Source organism: Phaenicophaeus curvirostris, chromosome 3 (assembly GCF_032191515.1).
Source record: "Phaenicophaeus curvirostris isolate KB17595 chromosome 3, BPBGC_Pcur_1.0, whole genome shotgun sequence".
Classification (NCBI taxonomy): Eukaryota; Metazoa; Chordata; class Aves; order Cuculiformes; family Cuculidae; genus Phaenicophaeus; species Phaenicophaeus curvirostris.
In genome coordinates this window covers 76,949,952-76,971,600 of record NC_091394.1, presented here as the reverse complement: position 1 = coordinate 76,971,600, position 21,649 = coordinate 76,949,952, and the positions used below count along the sequence as shown (strand labels likewise).

Genomic DNA, 21,649 nt, shown 5'->3' with positions numbered 1-21,649 from the left:
TTTTTTTTTTTTTTAAATTGGTTCCAGTTAAAAGAACTGCCTCTGGGCATTAGAGACAGTTGATCTCTGACAAACTTGCTGATTTCCAAGAGATCCTGCCAGACCCCAATCCTTAAAGAAGAGTTTGAATGTTTGTTTTCAGGGTGGCTGAGGCCTGAGATCTTGTTCTCCTGCTTCTCAGGAGAGCAGCCTCCACCCAGGAATCAGAGGGAGGCACCTCATGTCCAGCACAGTCATGTTCTTCAGTGCATCTCACCCCAAAGTCAGAGCTGCTGACGTGTTCAGCGGTCTACAAGTACTAGGCTGTGTCTTCGGAACACCTGGCTGGAGCACGGAACCAGAATGGGCTTGGGCAGGAGGGGAGGCAGATGGGCACCTGACCTTGCTGAGATAGCAACTTCTTTTATGTGCTCAGTGCCTCCTGTGAATTGGGGCCTTACTGTCTGTTGGGTGTCCTGAAGAGAAAGGGCATGTCTGGAAAGGATTGTTAACATTTTGTTCAGTGGAATTTGCTTTTTAAATCGGGTGCTCATTTTCTTGAGTAATTTTCAGGTCCAGACTACATTGAATAAGGAGGCCAGAATAGCATCAAGAGTTTACTTATGTGTTTTAAGCTGCTGAGGTGTATGTATCCTCTTTAAAATAAGAGCTGAGAGTGGAAAGCGAAATAAAAAAACACTTCCAATTCACTGTCAGAACATAAATGTCAAAAGGCATTTGGAAAAGAGCTTCTAATTTGCTTTCTGGTTTATCCACTCAGCTCAGCTTAAGGTTGCTCAAGTTCCTGCTGTGATTGATAACAATACAATAAAAAGCAGAGTACAAAACACAGTTCTCTCTCTGTTTTTTGATTAGCAATAAGCAGCTGGAGAAACAGGGGAACTACAATATCTTGAACTTAAGTACCCTTCTGATTGTTTTTTCCATTTTTAGAGTACACCACACGATCTGCAAAAGAATTGTAGCTAAGCCTGGAAGTCATTCTTGTAAATCTTAGGGAGGGAAGAAGCCAAAACCTGTGGTTAACGTGCAAGACTTTGCTTTGCTGGGAAATTAATCTGGTTTTGATTTGGAGTGGTTTTATTTGGGGGTTATTTTAATCAGGAAAATAGTCATTTTTGACAGTGGGAAGAGAGAACCTGTTTCAGTAGGGTAAATAGTGGAGTAACTAATGACTCTTTGTTTCTCTCCAAGGCTGGAAGTACAAGCAGATGTGCAGAAAGAACGATACAGTCTGAGTGGAGAATCTGGCACAGTTAGCTTGGGAACAGTGAGTGATAATGCCAGTACCAAAGCAATGGCAGGATCCATTCTGAACTCCTACATCCCTTTGGACAGGTAAGAGAAATGTGGTGAAAGCAGGTTAATAAGCTTCGCTTCTTAAAGGATATTCTAAGCTGCCTCAACTCTTCTGCTTTAATGATTGCCCTTCAAAACTGCAAGTTTTGTTACAAATAGAATTACATGTGACTGCTTATATTTGCCAAGGCTATTTCCAAAGAGGAGCACCGTGGCTCCAGCTCGGTAAAGCATTTTGTCTTTCAGACTTTGTGGTTTTCTTTAGGCTGTTTATTTGGTTAAAAACTTCGTTTTTTCTCAAACAAGTTCAATTTTCCTAACTTTCTTTTGCTATGCGTCTTGAAAAGCATTAAGAGTTTGTTTTCCTGTGTTCGCTGGCTTGTCTCAGATGACCACTAGACTAACGGATTCTTTTTTGTTCTAGGGAAGGCAACAGTATGGAAGTGCAAGTGGATATTGAATCGAAGCCAGCCAAGTTCAGACACAACAGCGGAAGCAGTAGTGTGGATGATGGCAGCGCTGCAGGTCGTAGTAATGCCGGTTGCTCATCCGCCTGCGTGCCAGAAAGTAAATCCAGTGCCACCAAGTGGTCCAAAGAAACAACAGCAGGAAAAAAATGTAAAGGTAAGCTGAGAAAGAAGAGTAGCATGAAGATAAATGAGACAAGAGAGGACATGGATGCTCAGCTGTTGGAACAACAAAGCACAAACTCCAGTGAATTTGACTCTCCCTCTCTTAGCGATAGTATTCCCTCTGTAGCAGATTCCCACTCGAGTCATTTTTCTGAGTTTAGTTGCTCAGATATGGAAAGTATGAAAACTTCCTGTAGCCACGGTTCCAGCGACTATCATACTCGCTTTACCACAGTCAGTGTTCTCCCAGAGGTGGAAAATGATCGCTTGGAAAACTCTCCACAGCCAAGTGGAATCGCTGCGCCTATTCCAACAGCCCCAAGCACTGATGTTCCACAGCTGAGTTACATTGCTGAGGAAAGCATTAATATTGGATCTCCGACAGATGTAGATTTAGGTGTTGGTGAAACACTGAAAGAAACAAACAACAACCATTCTCACCATGCTGCAGAATTAAGCACTGCTATTCAGACTGAAATTTAAGCCTGTAAGTGCTGCAAAAATATATTTACCACTAAAGAACCCTGTCTGAAAGCTGGTTGAATTACATGCGACTTCCGTAAGTTTCGGGTGACCAGCAGAAGCAAGGTTTTGATATAACTGTTTTCTATATACTTGTCTGATAAGGCAAAATACTTCATATGGATCTTAGACCCGCGTGAAGGGACATGAAGGCTTTAACCAAGTGCATTACAGCAGTACAAATACGTCCATGTTTTGTATTTTTGCCACAACTTTGCTTGAAACCATATACTTGGTGTATTTAGATAAAAATTGGTAAATTCTTAATATGTTAAATGCTGAAATGAATACGTCCTGCACTGTTCACTTGGAAAATATAGGGTTTGGGATAAATGGGCGTTAGCTGAGTGTTAGTGACTTAAACCCATTCTTGCGTGAACTCCGTTTAAGGAAAGCAGAAGTTTTGCAGAGACCTATACAAACATGTTTCAACCGTGACTATTTGTAATGATGATTTTGTTTCATAACTGGGCGCACTGTATTTAGAATGCATGTAGAATGAACCTCATCTCTTCAGATGGATGTAGCCTGTGTCAGAACCGTTTGTGTGTGTGTACACTTTGAGCAAGGTTACGGCGTTTTACATCATTTTGAAACAGAAGAAATTGGTACTTAATGTAGAGTGGAATGGAGATGTCACCTGTGAAGAACAGTGGGGTTACTTATTTATTCATGCAACAAACCATGCAGCAGATAAGGCTACTATATAGCGTATAAAATCTGTAAAATAACAATCCAGTGATTTATAAGCATTGTAGAAAAAGCAAATGCAGTCACCTTTCATTAAGGGGGAAAATGGTGCCCCATCAATTCTTGGTGCCTTTGGAAAAGACTGGGTTTGAAGTGCCTGGTCGTTTGAGGATTTTACTGTAATGCTTTACCAGAATATCCTCTTTGGCCACCTTGGATCACTAAAGAAAATTCGGGTGAATAGAATGACTGTGGTAGATAAATGTATAATAATAATGAAGTATTAGCCTACCAAAGACTCACTCAGGCTTTAGTGGACATGACATCTCTTTGCAAAATGTGCGTATCTTCAGTCCCAGAATCTAAGTGCAAAGATGGGTTCCAAATATGCTGGCTTTCTTCTTTTCCTTTTGCATATGGAAGATGCACAGCTCAACACAAGCTGAAGTCGGCCAAAGCGCCTGCACTGTTAACATTTTTTTTTGCTATGTAATTCACTAAAATGGGGAAAAAAATTGTGAATATCTGAATAACAGTTAACAATGTTCTGTCTTGTGTCTCATGTATTGCCATTATGGTGCTACTGGAAGTTTGGTCGGATAAAAAGAAAATGCCATGAGCTGCAGTCTTCTTCCATGACTTATCCTCACCAGTTTCAGTAATATGCTTATAACACTAGTGCCAGTTATGTTATTTGATAATGCTTGTTACGGTATTTGTATATTTGCAATTCAGTTTTGCTCAATAATAAAGCGTGTAAACTGCATATCTGAAATAAATAAATGTCTAAATACTGAGTTGTAGTGGTCCTTTGCTCACGTGCTGGTGAGCCCTTACACAACCGTCTCTTCCCAGGAGGTGCCTCCTGTCTGTGAGGCACTGATTCTGTCGCCGCCTCCTGCCTTTAAACATTTCTGTTTTGCAAGGTGTGGCTGTGGAAGTTGAATGCTCTGATACTTGGAAAACAAGATCTAAAGTGAGTTGATTTTGTACAAGACTGCAGCCTGATTTCTTCTCATCTTACAGAAGAGCAAGCTGAGCTGCTTCTGCAGCAGGCAGGAGGGTAAGTGGTTTTCTGCGAGGATGCGGCTCTGACATTAAGCCTATTGCTGTAAACAAAACTGCAGCATCTTGGCACGAGTGGATGGGCCGTGGTCAGACTGAGCTAAACTTTCTCCATCTCAAGTGATGTTCTTCTCAGTTGGCACAGTCTGTATGAAGCTCATTCTGAAACATTGGGGATTGGCCAGAGTTTCTGGGTAACAAGGGGTGGTTTTTGCTTGGCTGAACAGCCAATTCATCAGGCTTATTTTCTCACCTGCATCATGACAGGCTCAGGAAGTAAGAAACTGAAACTGATCGAGATGTGCTACTGAAGATACAGCTGGCTCTGCCTCATCCCAAACCCATATGTGAGTTATATTTAGATACCTGTTAAGAGTATAACAATTATACAATTATTGCTACAATTATAGCATTATTTAATCATTTCCAATGACAGGTGCTCGAAGAAGCAATAAGAAATAGGATGTGTGAAATCCATTGTACCCGAGAAATGCTGGCAAGGCATATGGGTGGTGGGTTTTGCAGTGTCATTGGACATTGAATTGGAAGGAAATGTATTTCATAAGGAGTTTGATGTTGATGGTTCCTCTCTGTGCTTTGTTCCCGATTGATTCCACCCTCCCGGTCTGAACACTTAATAGCAACTCTGTTACTGATGAAAGTATTGAATTCAGATCAGCATTTAAAAGAACAAAGCATTTGCTGTTCATCTTGGAACGTTGGTTTGTGAATTCTGATGTAACTTTTCAGGCCTCTAAAGAAATGTCTGTTAGTCATGAACTCGAATGTTAACTGAGCCTTTAGGCAGAGGCTGGAGATTGAAGTGGAGCAAAATGTGACTTGGTGAGCCAGTTGTGTTTCTGTGGCTACCATCTGATTGGTGGGTGCCCTTCAAGGCTGCCTGTTCCTAAACCTCTCAGTGAGTTATGGTTCTGTGTAGTTTTGTGCGTCCACCGTCTCGACCCGGGCTTCCTGCTGTACAGCAGCAGGTGAACCTCCCCCTTGGCATTTGGCTTGAGTTTAGTTTTGAATCCAATGTCTCGTGCAATAGCAATAAATTATTGCTGATGTCCCAGGCTTTGAAAATCTGTGCTTTGGCTTTACCCACTACACCTAGGAAATGACTAAAGCAGGTCAGTTTGGAGCAATGTAACAGCAGGGAGCTGATGATTTCAGAGTGACTGAAAATAACACTGATAATTTTATATTCAACAGTAAGAGGTAACGTTGGAGGAGAGGTAAGCTTTTCTGTTCACTTTTGGATAAGTTTTTAGCAGAAAACTCGCTGATTCATTTTTTAACATTTTCTTTGGTCAGAGGTGATATTTCACCTGTGAAGCAGCTTAAACCACACATAACACAGCACTGAGTCTGTAAAGTAAAAGATGCACCACGTCCATGAATCCACAAATACAGAAGGCGTTTCTCTTACTTGCAGATCTACCACAACAAGAATTTGGTAGCACAGTTTTGTGTTCATGAAATGAACCACAGAACAGATCAAGTTTACATCTGGTCTTGCAATGCGGTGATTCTTTTTCAGAAGCTTTCTTTGTGGTTCCTGCCCAATTTGACAGATATATGAGATTGTGAATCTCAAGAGGAAATTAATTTTATCATCTGCTATATCAGAGCACGTGAGATGGTTACAACTTTAGGTAAAAACTGTCACAAGGGCTTTTCTCCCACTGTTTGCACAGGCTCTTTTTGTAGCGTGTCTGGTCTCGTACACCCCCTCCTTCCCCTGAATCACTGTCTCAAGCTTTTGCACAAAGAGTCACTTTCTACCAGCACGGCAGCGTTTCTTTTCCAGATTTATATCTCTCCCAGTAATTTCAATACACAAGTAGACATTAATTTTTAAATAGTTGCCTACTTGATAATGCTGTCGCTCTCATAGGCACGAATGCTTTGTAAGGATGACCAGTATTGAAAGATACTAACTGCCATGGTGCCAGGACAAATGCGGAGATGGCGCTTGAGGGGCACAGGGGAGCCTGAAGGCAGGGGATGTTACGGCCAAGGAATGGGTTCCTGCTGCTCTTCCCTGTGTTCCAAAGGGCAAAGTGTCAGAGAGCAAGGGCACCAAGTTCCACAGACAAACAGACCTGGGTGCGATGCTCTTTGTAACCCCCACCACCAGCCTCCTCGCCAGCTCTAAGCGTTGGGTTTGACCGCACGCTCCATGGGAAATGTGGCACAGGAGGAGGAGGCACCGTATTTAGGAGCACAGCAGGGTAAGAACATATTGCCAGCCCTTGGGCTGATACCTAAAACATGATTGAATAGCTGCACTGGGCTTACCTTGACATTTGGGCCTTGATCAGGCAGTGGAGGGAACAGGTATCCATGTGGCACAGAATCCGCCTCCTCGCCACAGCTGGAAGCTCGACCACAAGGGTGAGTCTGCTGTGCCTGCCCTCCTTTCACCAGATCCCAGTGAGCTGCCTTGTGGAAAGGCCATTGCTGCTCACCATCGCAACAATAAAAGGGCATCAACGTCTTTCTAGGCACCAGAGCAGCGGTGTAGGGGTGTTCATGTGGCTCAAGCCACTCTTTCCTCATAGGCTCACCAGGTTGGAAAAGACCCACAGGATCATCAAGTCCAACCATTCCTATCAAACACTAAACCATGCCCCTTAGCACATCGCCCACCTGTGCCTTAAACACCCCCAGGGAAGGTGACTCAACCACCTCCCTGGGCAGCCTGTTCCAGTGCCCAATGACCCTTTCTGTGAAGAATTTTTTCCTAATGTCCAGCCTAAACCTCCTCTGGCAAAGCTTGAGGCCATTCCCTCTTGTCCTGTCCCCTGTCACTTGGGAGAAGAGGCCAGCACCCTCCTCTCTACAGCCTCCTTTCAGGTAGTTGTAGAGAGCAATGAGGTCACCCCTCAGCCTCCTCTTCTCCAGGCTAAACAACCCCAGCTCTCTCAGCCGTTCCTCATAAGACCTGTTCTCCAGCCCCTTCACCAGCTTCGTTGCTCTTCTCTGGACTCGCTCCAGAGCCTCAACATCCTTCTTGTGAGGGGCCCAGAACTGAACACAGGATTCGAGGAGCGGTCTCCCCAGGGCTGAGTACAGAGGGAGAATAACCTCCCTGGACCTGCTGGTCACGCCATTTCTGATCCAAGCCAAGATGCCATTGGCCTTCTTGGCCACCTGGGCACACTGCTGGCTCATGTTCAGTCGCTGTCAACCAACACCCCCAGGTCCCTCTCCTCCAGGCAGCTTTCTAGACAGACTTCTCCTAGTCTGTAGCACTGCACAGGGTTGTTGTGTCCCAAGTGCAGGACCCGGCATTTGGCCTTGTTAAACCTCATGCCATTGGACTCAGCCCAGCGGTCCAGCCTGTTCAGATCCCTTTGCAGAGCCTCCCGACCCTCCAGCAGATCCACACTTCCACCCAGCTTAGTGTCGTCCGCAAACTTGCTAAGGGTGCACTCGATGCCTTCACCCAGGTCATTGATAAAGACATTGAACAGGGCTGGACCCAGCACTGAGCCCTGGGGAACCCCACTTGTCACTGGCGTCCGGCTGGATTTCACACCATTTCCCACCACTCTCTGGGCCCGGCCATCCAACCAGTTTTCCACCCAGGAGAGTGTGCGCCTGTCCAGGCCAGAGGCTGACAGTTTCTGAAGCAGAATGCTGTGAGAAACTGTCAAAGGCTTTACTGAAGTCCAAGAAGACTCTCAGTCTCTGTGGCCTCGGGATGTTTCTCAACACACCATTCTGTGTGCTGGGCACTTTATCCCCCTATAATCCCTCTTGCTAACTTGCAGAAAGACTCTCATGTTGCTGAATTTATTTGCAAGGGCCACATTTAGTGAGCAGCAGCTGCAAAATCGCACAGGGCTGCAAGGAAATGATACCGGGTCCAGCACTGCCAGAGCAGGAGGCTGCATCTCACTGCTGTGTCACACCCTGGGGGGCAGGTAAACGGTTCCACACCTGCAGAGACCCCGTAAATGGGGATTGCTTGTGGATAAATGATATTTAGTGCCCCTTTGTCCCTGGGGTGGCTGCAGTTCCTGGGTGACTAGCGGAGTCGCGCTGACTCAGGTCATAAATCTTGATTTGCAGCCAGGGGAGGCTTGTTTGCTGCTCTTCCAGAGTCTCTATTTGTTTATCATAATGAACAAGGCTAAATACTTCAGTTTGCCGATTCCAAAAGGCCCAGCAGCCAGGGGCGGTTCTGCGTTTGTGCTACTGGATTACGGAAAGCAGAGCAGGTTCTGATGAGTGGAAAGAGCTTTCCACCTAAGAGTGAAGAGTGCCAGGGGGTGTTTGGATTTGTCACCTCCGGCTGCCTGTGCCACCAGACAGGAGGAGGCAAATATGTGGTGCTGAGGGCTTTCACTTGCCTGTTCCCATCACCTGAATAACTGATGTTCTCCCGAAGCAGGTGTTTGCACTGCTGTTGGGTTCGGTTTGTTTGTGAGTTTGGGTTTCTTTGTGTGGGGACGGTTGTTTTTTTTCTACATGGATGTTAAATGCTGAGGGGGTGAATGAGAAGTCCAAGGGAGCAACACTGAGCCGCGCCTCGGGTCTCCCTGTCACAAAGCCATGTGGGCCACTCAGAGTCTCTTGCTCTCTTCTAAGGAGGAATTCTTGCATCCTTCAAAGGCTGTAAAAAACAATAGCAAGAAAACAAAGCAGGTTTTATCATACCCTCCCACCTCCCCCTTTGTCCACTCTATTGTCTCAGGTCTCCTGTGTTTCCACTGAAGCCCCATTGAAAGCCATCACGGCCATGGTGGACGTACTTTTACTTTTGCCTGGCAAAGCAGCTCAATCACAACCAAGCAGGAGAGAGGACGCTTATGGAGGGCAGAGGGAGACAAGCCTTACAAGTAGTGGCTGAGGGAACTGGGATTGTTTAGCCTGGAGAAGAGGAGGCTGAGGGAAGACCTTATTGCTCTCTACAACTACCTGAAAGGAGGTTGCAAAGAGGTGGGTGCTGGCCTCTTCTCCAAAGTGACTGGTGATAGACCAGAGGAAATGGCCTCAAGCTGTGTCAGGGGAAGTTTAGATTGGACATGAGGAAAAATTCCTTTGCAGAAAGGGTTCTCAAGCACTGGAACAGGCTGCCCAGGGAGGTGGTTGAGTCACCATCCCTAGAAGTGTTTAAAAGATGGGTAGATGAGGTGCTTGGGGACATATTTAGTAGGGGACAGGTACAGTTGGAGTTGATGATCTCTAAGGTCTTTTCCAATCTAATGATTCTATGAAAAGAACATGATAAATACATGGCTTCTGCTTCAGCAGAATCACAGGGAAAGCAGAATCCCAGTTGTTGCAGAGCAGAGCCGAGTTCATGCTTTCTAGCCAAAGCTGCCCTCTTCGTGCTGAACAGCTGAACAGAGTCACCCCCCCCGCCCGCTCTTTAGAGCAGGAGCGACTTCACAGTAAAGAGCTGATTTTTCAAATCTGGGGCCGTTGGTTACTCAGTCTCTTGCCAGCTGCGTCTGACACACACGTGGGCACAAAGCTCTGGCAGTAGGTGGTGACGGCTCCCACCTGCCGGCCAGGTAACCAGCTCACCTGCACACACTGCTGCAGTTCTCCATTTAGAACTTCTTACCAAGGGGTAGTTTTAGCTTCCTGAGCTGCTGATCAGTGTAATTTTTACCTCAAACTGAGTTAACCTCTTTTAGCTGACATTCAAGGTGGAAGGTACCATCAGAAAAGGTACCTTGCTGGACTATGTTTAGGTTTCTAGTTTAACTGCTAGGATTGATTAAAACTGTCCTAAAATTAGCTCTGATGCTGGTAATCACCAGGTAATGAAAAGCCATTTGGCTATTTCCTTGTGGATAAATGACTTGTCAAGAACACTCCTTTCAAAACGCTGTCTTTTAAAGCTCTCCTGTCTTTTTAACAGTGTCTGATTGGCTCCTAAATTTACTAAATTCTATCTTTATTATGATTTACTACTGCAAAAATTCTGATTTTTGTCTTCATTTTCAAAACGAACACCACAAATGAGACTAAGACACAACCTTTAGCAGTCAACACTTCTTCTTAGAAGATACTTTAGGAGCTTTCAATACTTGGGAATTTTGGCAGCACAAAGAAAGATTTAACTTCATCAGAGCTCTTGTGATGTGCTGGCTTTTGACGTTGGCTCTTACTCATCCACAGTTCAAGCCACTAAAACTATTTTAAAATTACACAAGCTGGTTTTTATGCTTTCTTTTAGCAAAAGTAATTTTTCCTTGTATTACTAATACAATCCTCCAACTTGTTACTTATTGTTCTTAAAAACACTCTGAACTCTATTAAATGAAAATCGATCACGTTTTCTCTACCCTGCCAGCAAGCTGCACACACAATGAATCTCCTCTGTACATCTGAACTGCAGTGGGAAAAATAAAAGGATTGAGAACACAAACACAGAAATCAGTGAATTACAACTGCCTCGTTGCCGTGCGGAATCCAACCAGCACTTCGCTGGGTAAGTACAGTGGGTGACACACAGATCACATGCACGGCAGATCTCCCGTGAACACAGAACATCATAAGAAGAGGACATTTAAAACAAAAAAAAACAGGAATTCAACACCTCATTCTTGGCACACTACTTCAAGACAAAAACTTATAATCCACATGTCAGAATTACAAGCCTTAGAGTGCAGAACCCACAAAAAAAAAAATCTGTAACTGTACTTGTCAAGAAAAAAAACTTTATTTTTTTAGTTAATGCACACCTGAGAAAGATGTTCATTAGAACAACATTCTTAATGATATTTCTGTGGTGCTAGTGAATTTGACACACATTTATATCATGTGCAAAGAAGGCATTGGGGTATTTGAAAAATTTAAAAGCTTCATCCTGAAAAATGGAGCTTTGTCAGAATCAAATATAAAACATAATTACTGCCTGAGATTAAAAAAAAAAAAACACACTGGTCCACAAAATGGTTTTACTTTTACCTTTATGGATATGTCTGTAAATGTAAATAGCTGGTATTTTAAATGATCTGATAACAAAATTCAGAGTTAAATATTTTTATTGCTAAGTGCAGCTGCTTGTTCTCCTGTTTAACCACTGTCACTTCAAAAGCTCCGCAAACCAGTTCTTCCACCCACACAGAGAAAAATAATTCTCTGTGCACTAAAAATTACTCACTTGTAATTGATTAAAAACCATACCCATTTATTTAAAAATTCTTTTGTTTCAACGTATTCCATACCAAGCTAACACTCTAGTCATTCCCCTTTGCTGCTAAGCTGTATTGCACCAAAAATATTTAAATCTGTTCAGTATCAAGCAGGGACAGTGAAGAAACAGATGTCCTGGAGCAGTTTATCTGAGAAGTGCTAATACTTTTTGTAAACCCATTTTAGCAAAACTATTGCCAACTGACCCGTCTAACTTGAAGACACTTCTTTATTACAAGAACATACAACAGATAAAATATAACAAGTGATGACTAAAAGTGTATCCACTCTCGTACCAAGATATTTTGCATTATATATATATATATAATGTAAAATATTTTTTTACATATAATTAACATAGTCTAAAAAATCCAAATAACAAGAACTATTTACTGAACACAAAGACACAAATTAAATTCTAAAGATTAAAAATGCATACAACTACAAGAGAAAAAGAGCAGCAAGTTTTAAATGTGCATATGCTGTCAAAGAAAACAGAAGTCAAACAGTTCAGGTAAAGACCCACTTCAACCCATGCAAGTCTGCAGAGTTCGTACGTCCATCTTATAAACATGAACCATACGCATGCAACCAATAAATTTTAACTTCTCAAAGTTCATAAACCTTTCTAAGGCTCTTCAGATCTCCCGAAGAGTACTGATGATTCCGGTTTTCTGCAAGCAAGTCAAACAGTTGCTGAACGTGTTCTTTCTCATTTTTGCTAAGAAGGGCCAGCACCACCTGAAAAAAGAATGTTTATCATTAGCACAGGATAACAGAAAATCATGGTATTCGACAGAGATAAAAGGGAATGATGCACCGATTACATAAGACATGAATATTTCCTTTAGGTTTCTGCTCAACGTAAGTACACATTCAATCTAGGTTCTTACCTTAAATCTTTCTGCTTTGCTCAAGTAGAAAAGGTGCTGATATACAAGGCCAGGATCTTTTCCAACTACATAATACTCCAATGACTGGATAAAAATCAAAAAGATTTCTCCTTCAAGTTTGTTACTTAGCAGCACTGGCAATTGTTTCGGATCAGTCATTGTTAAAAGATCTGCACAAGCAGCTTTATCCTTATTTGCTTTCACTGCGTTCATAATCTGACCAAAGTCATAAGCGTTACATGGTTCAGAAATATGCAGTTTCTCAGAGGTCGTCAGTGGCACATTCTCTTGATCTGCTTCCTTAGAAGTAACATGATCAGCTGCAATATCTTCTGATGTAGCAAACTGTCTCTCTTCCCATTCATCAGATTCAGTCACCTTCACAAAAATAAATGGCAACAAATCATTTTGACGGGGATAACCTGAAGATTCATAAGCTGTACGCACAAATCCATCATTAATGTCACTAAACTCAAGTTAGCACTTTACTCTTCATAAAAGAAAGGCATCTACGTTCCCTTATGTCCTGCCTCCCCCCAGAATAGCACCTTTCTAAATCATCCCTAAAGGCTTGTCCTCAAAAGCGTATTTTACATTTCCTTTCACTGCTTGGCACTCCACTGTAGAAAGACAACTGAAGACCACTGGGAGAGAGCTAACGAGGCCTGTATACATAAATTAAATGCAAAGCTGAAGAAGACAAGCAGAACTGAAGTTTAGTCACCAGATACCCATGTTTCATTTCACTGCGGTGCCTTCAGAACAGCACAGGAAGGTGGCAGCTGTATTAGGTGGCTGTTTGCAGTCTCTCTGGGGAAGGAGGAAGCTCAGCACGGTCCAACTGCCCAAATACCCCATTTAACTTCCCCAGAGTTTGCATCCTGTACCGAGTTTCTAGCAACCAAATAATAGAAATTAACCAATAATTTTAGCTAATTAACATTAGCTGAAATCCACTTTGAGCCATCAACAGTTGTGGAATTAGTATAAACTGACTAAATTCAAATCAAACATGGTCTCTTCAACGGATGCCAAGGTTTTTGGAAAGGCTGAAGATCCTGTAGTGCAGTACGGCGTTGTTCTGAGAGCTACATTAGTCACTTCCAGAAAATACTGCATTGGGCTTATAGATACTTTGTTCTATTTTTTCAACAACCCTTAGTATCAAGAGAGAAATCTTAACTGTCTTTTATATAATTACAGCTTTGTTAAAATGGAATAATAATGATAAATCCCGCTTTCTAATCAGACTTTCCTTACTTTTCTTTGCAGTCTGTTTTCACAGAGCTACCCTCTACTACAGCAGATAAGACAGGGAAGGCTCACTAAGGGGAAGCTGTAATTAAGATAGCAAACATAAATGCTTCCTACCCCACCCCTGGAAAAACTACCATTGCCAGCAACAGCAGTCAGCTGGTCTCTGAACAATGCAGTCACTTCTCAGCCTCCTCTTTAACGCCTTCCAGGTCCCTTTGTTTGTCACAACTCAGAGCTTAACAAACACTACACCCGGCTTAGCTGGTTACGTAAAATCCCAGAACTCGTGACTATGTAAAGTGTTTCAAAAAAACCAAGTTGTTTCTACACTAACAACTGCAGTTTCCGTTACACCCCCATTCTGAAATTACATTACCAGATTTCAGCATCACTCTATGGACTGGTAATGATATACTTGAACTACACATTTCAAAACGAAAAGGGGGAAAAAAGCCACATTCTAGAAGGACCAGCAAAGCTACAAATCCAAACCCATGAGATCACTGAGAAAATCCTTTCATCGCCCAATTCTACCCAGAACTCTGCAAGGTTAACATTTTGATCCAGGACATAACATTACGTTATGCATTTCTTTTCTAAGACCCTACAGATACCTTACCCATATTTTTACTCTTCAAGGCAGGATTTCACTCCTCAGACCAGCAATGTTACTACCAGCATGAGAGCAGCCAGCACACCCGCTGACAACGAACCTTCACCAGCACAGCCTGGGCCTTCCCAAATCACACAAGCTTGAAAAGCAAAACTGCTATTTGACAGCTCTATGCTGTAAAACAGGTATTCCAAAGTCTAAGCAGTTTTTGTTTACAAGGAGTGTATCATCCTCACATATAGTGAGATCTAAATGTACTTCTTTCCATTTCTGCTGTGGTTCTATATACACACTTCAAAGCACTCCAAGTTTTACAACAGAATGTAGCGGACACTGAACACATCACAAGCAAGAATCCTTCAACATGCCCTCAAAATAACATGAGAAACTACAATCCCACCCCCAAAACAATGTAGAGCAAGAAATGCAAAACAAAAGTATGCCTGCTTTTAAAAATGAACAGCTGTACCTCTTGTATGGTTATTTTCTTCCTTTGCTTTTGTGGACTGCCAGCTACAGCACTGCCATCAAGGTTAAGTAGCTGTGTTACCTCCTCCAGTTCCTTTCTCGCTTCAAGAACATCTGGATCGATTAGAAGTACTCTGTTGAAATCATCGATACTGGCTTGATAATTCTGTAAGTAGACAGGAAAATAATTTTTTCATAGCACACCACTAGAAAAAATAAATTTGAATTATCAGATTGTTCTTCACAATTAAGAAAAATAAACATGCTAGGATTTTGACATTAAGTAGACAAAAATAATCTAAATACAGACAGTGTAATTTCATTAGAGTGGAATAAAAGGAAACTGAGGATGAGCTTGAGTTAGTGTTTCACAACTGAATACTTCATATTAAATGCGTAACGTGAAATCATTGATTTTGAGAAATCTATTCCCTTTATCACAGAACAAATTATTGAAGATTGTTGCTTTTAAGCATAATTGCTTGCAGTGTAACACTTCCTCAGGATTAATGTAATGCGAGTTCATCAACAGTTTGCATTCTTGCTTTGCCAGTAAAAGAGAGATAAATTAGTCTTAGATTAAAAATACACCTAATCCTTCCGGGCTTCAATCCAACAGACCATCTCGTACAGTTTGAGATGGGAAATTTTTGGTAATAGTTGAGAAGATTGGGATTACGTTATGAACACAGTGATAGAGTGGCTTTAGGGCACAGTTCCTCAATAATCAGTCTTGTCCTTTGTTTAATGTTTTTATTTCAAATTTTAACATTAGGAATTATGACTTTTTTTTTTAGACTAAAGTTTCTGAAGAGATGGAGTTAATGGCCTCAATTCTGTGGAAGACCGGAATATCACAGAGAAAAATCAAGACACCTTAAGGGCTCAAGTACCAAAATGAAGGATTAAATGTATCAGTAAAAAGTAGAAGACCATACAGACAACAGAAGACCCATATAACTTCTTTGTGTGAGGGACCTAATATTTCTTCTGTTCCCAAGCAGTATCATAAGGTTACTCTAAGTCATTCATATCATCATGAAAGAATACCTCACAGACCAGCTGAGGTACTTCAGCTTCTCAACTGTTATAAAAGCACTAGTGTACAAGTCATTAATTTTCTTTCCTACATGGAATATCTTGTTCACTACTGATGACCAGGTGCAGAGACATTGCAGAAAGTCTGTAAGTGAACCGAAATCTGCTCTATCATGAAAGAAGAGCAAGAGAACTAGAATCATTTAGCCATAACGAATGAATGCAGAAAGAAGGCAGATTGCTTTCATCAGAAAACACCTATTAATTAAGCTGAATCATTCCAACTACCAATGCGAGGACTCACAGCTACAAAGAAATGGAGCCTGCAACAGACTTCTGAAAACGATCACAAAGGGCAGCAAACATCCAGCCCTCCTGGATTTAGAACTGCAGCTTGCTATACTTCTCAACAACAATGACACAAGATGGTTGTACCCAAAGCACGGGACCGGACTATCCGCTCTAGGAGATGCATTCTGGGGTCCTGTGTCCCATGCTGTAGGTCCAATTCATTGCACAAGCATCATTTTTTCCTGATCTTTCCTAACCACAGGTTAGTTCATCTATAAAAAAACCCCTCATTTACTACATTAAATTCCACTGCAGCTTTTGTGGTTAAATATCTGGATATTTATACACAAGTAACACTTCCCAGCTTAATTAGGCCTTTGCCAAACTACATGCTTTTAGCTCTTAAACTTTTTACTTATAGTCATTTGCCAACCACAAATCACTTTTGTTGCTTTCTCTGGTTTTACAAATTGCTCACATCCCTGGAATTAGCAATAGTGAAGGCATTAAATCCAACCACAACAAAACATTTTGGGAGTCTGCAGCTCAGACTGTTCTGAAGGAACTGATGAAAAGTGTGTTTCAGCTTGTTTGCAATAACACAAATATAGCATGTTTTTTCTACGATATTAAAAAAAGCAGAAGTTATTTCTTCACCAGTGTGTAATTCCGTTTTTTTGACCGGTAGAATCACTATACCCCTTTGCTCGTATTTATACTGATTTTTTTATCAACTTCAACATCAGGTTACAGATTATTAATATTGGGTAGCTTGATATCAGATACAGATTAATTAATACAGATTATATATATCAGGTAGAAAAGATTTTATATGAAATCAAGACTTTTCATCCTCTTTGAAAACTAACCAATGCAAATTTTCACAGTGTCTGTAACAGAGGAACAAATTTATCAAAAAGATCCCACGGTTCCTACAATTTGCATTTGGAATTACAACATTGTGCTTGTATAACACTAAGCACAAACAGGTTGTCTTCAGGTGATTTGTAAGCTGAGAGACGACTACGTCTGTTTTGGTAAGGCATCAAACATGAGAGACGTCTGAGGTAAGCGCTCATTTGATGGACATTGCTGGAGCTTGGTGGACACTTGGAGCGATCGCCTCCACTTATAAGAGTAAAGTGGCAGAAAGCACCTAAAATGCTTGGTTAAAACACTTTTAATACACAGACGATGACAGCTGCCATCATGAGGCAACAGAAGTGAGAAGAAGACAAATCAATACCAGGTAAGAGCTGGCAGGCAGATTGCTATGAAAGGATTACCAAGCATGGAGGCTAATTAACGTCACTGAAGAAGGGGAGAGGGTGGACAAAAGGAACCACATGGTTCATGCAATGAAACAAGATTTGCAGTCACATTCACAATGGGTATGAGCGATATAATTCTGCATTTATGAAGATCAGGCAAAAGGATACTCAAAAAAACTATGTGTAAGATGCGCACAGTACAGACACCACCACCATGGTGGAAATGGAAAAGAAAAGGCTGAGTCCACACATGGCCCACAGAGTAAGAAAGCAGATTACTGACAAAGTTTTGTAACGTGTTTGGAGAAGGGAGAGAGAACAAAGATAATTAAAATGCTGGATTAATTTGACAAGCAGTTAAATATGAGCAGATGCCAAAAGACATAGCTTGAGATTTTAGTTTGGACAGATGAAGACAGACTTGGAATCTCAGTTATTCCAATATTCTTGTATTTTCTCAAATTACAAGTCAGTATGCAAGGGCTTTTGTTGCAAAAAAAATGTATATAATATTTTATGTTTGCCTATTACTCTACAAATACATCATCAGCGCTGCATGCTTCTTATTCACACATCGACTGCAACTGTCTGATTGCTTTTGAAGAGGATAAGCAAGTTTAGAAGTGCTTAAGAATACCTGCCATGTTTTTTCCTCACCTGTAATCCTTTGTACGCTAGTGCTCTTCTATAAAAAGCTTTAATATTAGAATCTTCTATTTGAAGAACATGATCACAATCCTGCTTAGCCTCTTCATATTTATACAGTTTCAAGTAACAGAGCGCTCTAACACAGAAAAACAGAATACACTGCAATATAAGCAAATTCTACAGTGCTGCACTGCCAACAGTATCTGACACAGAAGTGTTAACTATAATACTTTACACAATTCAGTCTCAATGTGTTATTTCTTAAAGTACATTAAAACCTGTACATATTAATAACACCATTGGATGGATTTAGAGAGGGTCAGTTCCTGCAATAGAAGTCAAAGTTCAAGTACAACTAATGCTTGTAGTTAGGAAGATATGTAAGTATTTTAAAAGCAAAGCCTATGTTAGTATAACACAATAGTATTGTAGTGGACATAGTATGGATTTTATACAGCCATCCTTGTTAAAAAAGCGCCCTAGATTAAATAAGCAATACTGCTTTCTGCACCTAATTATTACTTGCAAATCTCCAAGTGCTGGCCTAATCAAATCCTTCTTAGTTTGTTGATAAGATTACAGCATAAAGAATTATGCTGCAGATTTAGGTCAACCATTAAAATAATGCTGTTGTATGACCGTGATCCTGCTTTTACTTTCCCAAAATGTACATTTTCTCTAAACCCTTACTCTTTGTATTTGAGACACTGCTTCTGCAAGTTAGTTTTTAATTAAAATCATATCAGTCTTCTTGAATGTTGTAAAATTCTATGCTAGTTATAACTTTTAGTATTGCTTACTCTATTTAAATAAAAATTTTAAGATGTAGATCAGTACCATTAATACTTGCTTCCCTTGGAAAGTTTATGCAGTTTAACAAAAAAAAATAATCTGGTATTAGAAACACTCATCAAGTGGGCAAAAAATACCATCTTTTACAACAGTGACTGAAGGGATGCAAAATCTTTATTTGCAGTGGGAAAATATAACTACTGTTAGCCTACAAAGTGGGGTTAGATTTTGGATCTTTACCTGTTAGTGTAGATCGCACATTCCTTGGTATTTAACTCCATGCATTCACTGTATTTTTTTACAGCTTCTTCATATTTACCCTTTTTTACAAAATCATTCCCTTCATTTTTTAATGTCTTGAACTTCTCCTCGGCTTCCTCACCTACATCACAAAAGGATCACAAGGTTACATAAGACCATCAGTTCATCAGGGGTGGCTGAGCAATCTACCCAGACTAAAAATAAATGCCTGGCAACTGGAGTATCTTTATCCGTCTGCACGTTGCTGTTTCTGTCTCAGCTCTCCCCACTGCTCTAAGAAAGGCACAAACTACTGTACCCTCAGTTGGCACAACACATACTTCCCCATGAACCAGGGTAACTGTTTTGCTGAAAATGATGGGAACGCAACAGACAGGTCTACAGTTTCACCTCCCATCTACCCCTTCTGTGTAAGAGAAAGGGACTACATACCTCCACCAAGACACCAGTTTTATTTACAATGGTGGAGAAGTAATCAGCAGGATTAGAGGCCTGCTAGATCTCCACCATCACACCAAGGCCATCATATTTTGATCCAATACTCCTGCAAGCAACTATCTCTCACAATTACTATGCTAAACTAACAATGACAAACATCACATCAGTATGTGTTAGTGAAGCATCAGTGATATTCTGTTAATAACTACTTATAAAAGATGCTTTGAGGAGCCTGAAAACACCTAACTATACTTTCTATTAATATTGTGTTCTTCCATAATTGCCTTTCCTTCTTCCTTCCTTTGTTGCACGTGCTTCTGGGTTAGACCACAATTTTTAGCTGTGTTTGAGGTGGAAAATCAATCCTGACAGCAGTTTCATGTCTCTGTTCTGAGCAAGCAATAATTAGTAACGTAGCTCTAAGTAGATCATAATGGAAAAATCTACTTTTTGTACCTTGCTAAAGAGCCTGAACCCCTTTCTAAGCTTCAAGATTTAAACACTGTAAATAACCAGGTAATTTTGACCAATCCAGTGAGTTCTTTTATAAAAGATGGCAGTCTCCTATGCCAGAAAACCACATGTGGACTCAGGGTAAAAATTCAGCAACTATGTGAAATCAGAAGAAATATACGCAAGAAACAACTAAATTATAACTCAAGTTGTAAGACACAAAAAACAAGGGACTGTTGATGCAAAAATGTGTCAGCCAACAGTAAGATTTAACTACTAACTGAACATTACTGCTGGAACGTTTCTGGCACCAGCTATCACTGTCAGGTCTCATTGATTTAGTACAGGTCCAAGAAGGCAACCTCATCAGCCTTCAGTGAAGAAAACTGTTACACAGTCTTCATTTAATATTTCTAAAAACAAGGCCTAACCAAAGCCCTCTCTATTTGAAACAGATTGAGATGTGTTTTGCATCCAAATGCCACATAGCACACTTCATAAAGACAGCGACAGCCAGTTTCATTAACTGCTAAACGTGACCACTGATGTCCTCAGGAGCTGCTCATCTATCTACTTTTCACAACAATAATCTTCAAACTGTCTCTATTAACAAAGTTACACAAGGTTTTATAGATGCAAATCTACTACTTAAGAGGTTTAAATAGGTGAGTTATATATTGAAATAAGAATCCAATAAGCTGTATCCTTTAATCACAGAAAAAGCCTGGAGAACAATCAGTACAACAATAAGCTCTTTTCAAGCTCTGTATTTATGTTTAATAGCTACAATTGTGCAAGATGTCAGTTTTCTGCTTCATTTAAAGAAAAAAACCAAAAGGCAGAACCAATTGCTGCCCAATCCGTAAGAGTGATGAATGAGTAGTAATATGCACTGACAACAGCTATAACGAAAAGAGCTGTCACTGGGCATTTTAAAAAGTAAAATTTGTATCAATTTAATTGAGCTTAAATTATACATCAGTATGCCTCATGTTTCTTAAATTAAAAAGAATTTCCTGTAGCATTACTGAAGTTTAGTACACACTACTATTCAAATTGTACAGAAACCACACTATTACAAGTTTTCAAAACTGTGTCTTACTCTCAAGAAAAAAATCCAATTCTTATAAATTTAGGTATTTGTAAATTGTCTGTTGCTTTACATCAGGTACAAATAAATTACATGCTATCTGAAAGATCATTTTAAAGTCATTAAGTCAGCGGTGCCCAGTACTGTGGGTTATTTGAGGACACGCATTATTGCAGTAATGCATTATGCACAGATAACCCTACCACTGCTACATATTTGGTCAGCAACCCAGTTACGCACTGCAGTCCTCCCTTGTTAATCAAAGCGAGATTAGCTTTGGCACTACTTTTCTTTATATAAACTCAAAGGGAAGCCAATTAAAAGCGAAGTGAAAAATCATACACCTAAGGCCTTTGCAAAAAGAATGTGTAACATCAATGAAAATTGAATCAGAAAGGTTCCTTCACCCAATTTGCTGCAGGAGAAAACTGGAAACTGCAACCAAGGGAAAAAGAATCAGGAGGAAGAAAGTGTCCTAAACGAGTTAAGCACACAGCACTTAAGCATAAAGAAGCCCAGAACTAACACCTTTGAAAGATGATTACTAAATGGCTATTGTCAAATTTAGACTCCATCATAAGACAAGAAAAAAAATAAATAAAAAGAAATCAGAAGGTTCTCTCACCCATGTCCCTCAGTACTGGGCACTGACATGTTTGCCCTTGCTGTTCAAAGAGCTGAGTAATGCTTTCATGAACAATTAAAGCACAGCTATAGATTACGCAGTCGATTATGTTCCTGAGGCTGTGTGTTTGTTTGAGTGG

At 40.8% G+C, this 21,649-nt stretch overlaps 2 protein-coding genes across 3 annotated transcripts in view; one reads left to right on the top strand and one right to left on the bottom strand.

Moving 5' to 3' along the window:
* Window positions 1–3,936, top strand: part of RNF19A (ring finger protein 19A, RBR E3 ubiquitin protein ligase) — a 56,420-nt gene extending 52,484 nt beyond the window's left edge. For both annotated transcript variants that reach the window (XM_069854428.1, XM_069854426.1), the window contains 2 exons: window positions 1,195–1,338; window positions 1,724–3,936. In XM_069854428.1, coding sequence (XP_069710529.1) covers window positions 1,195–1,338; window positions 1,724–2,414 — 835 coding nt within the window. In that variant the 3' untranslated portion in view covers window positions 2,415–3,936. The remainder of the gene's footprint in view (window positions 1–1,194; window positions 1,339–1,723) is intronic.
* Window positions 3,937–10,890: 6,954 nt separating this feature from the next.
* The window catches only part of SPAG1 (sperm associated antigen 1), a 43,503-nt gene continuing 32,744 nt past the window's right edge, over window positions 10,891–21,649 (bottom strand). Inside the window, exons 15-19 of the mRNA XM_069854433.1 lie at window positions 18,884–19,025; window positions 17,861–17,987; window positions 14,605–14,769; window positions 12,266–12,643; window positions 10,891–12,113 (exon numbers count right to left, since the gene is read on the bottom strand). Coding sequence (XP_069710534.1) covers window positions 11,982–12,113; window positions 12,266–12,643; window positions 14,605–14,769; window positions 17,861–17,987; window positions 18,884–19,025 — 944 coding nt within the window. The 3' untranslated portion in view covers window positions 10,891–11,981. The remainder of the gene's footprint in view (window positions 12,114–12,265; window positions 12,644–14,604; window positions 14,770–17,860; window positions 17,988–18,883; window positions 19,026–21,649) is intronic.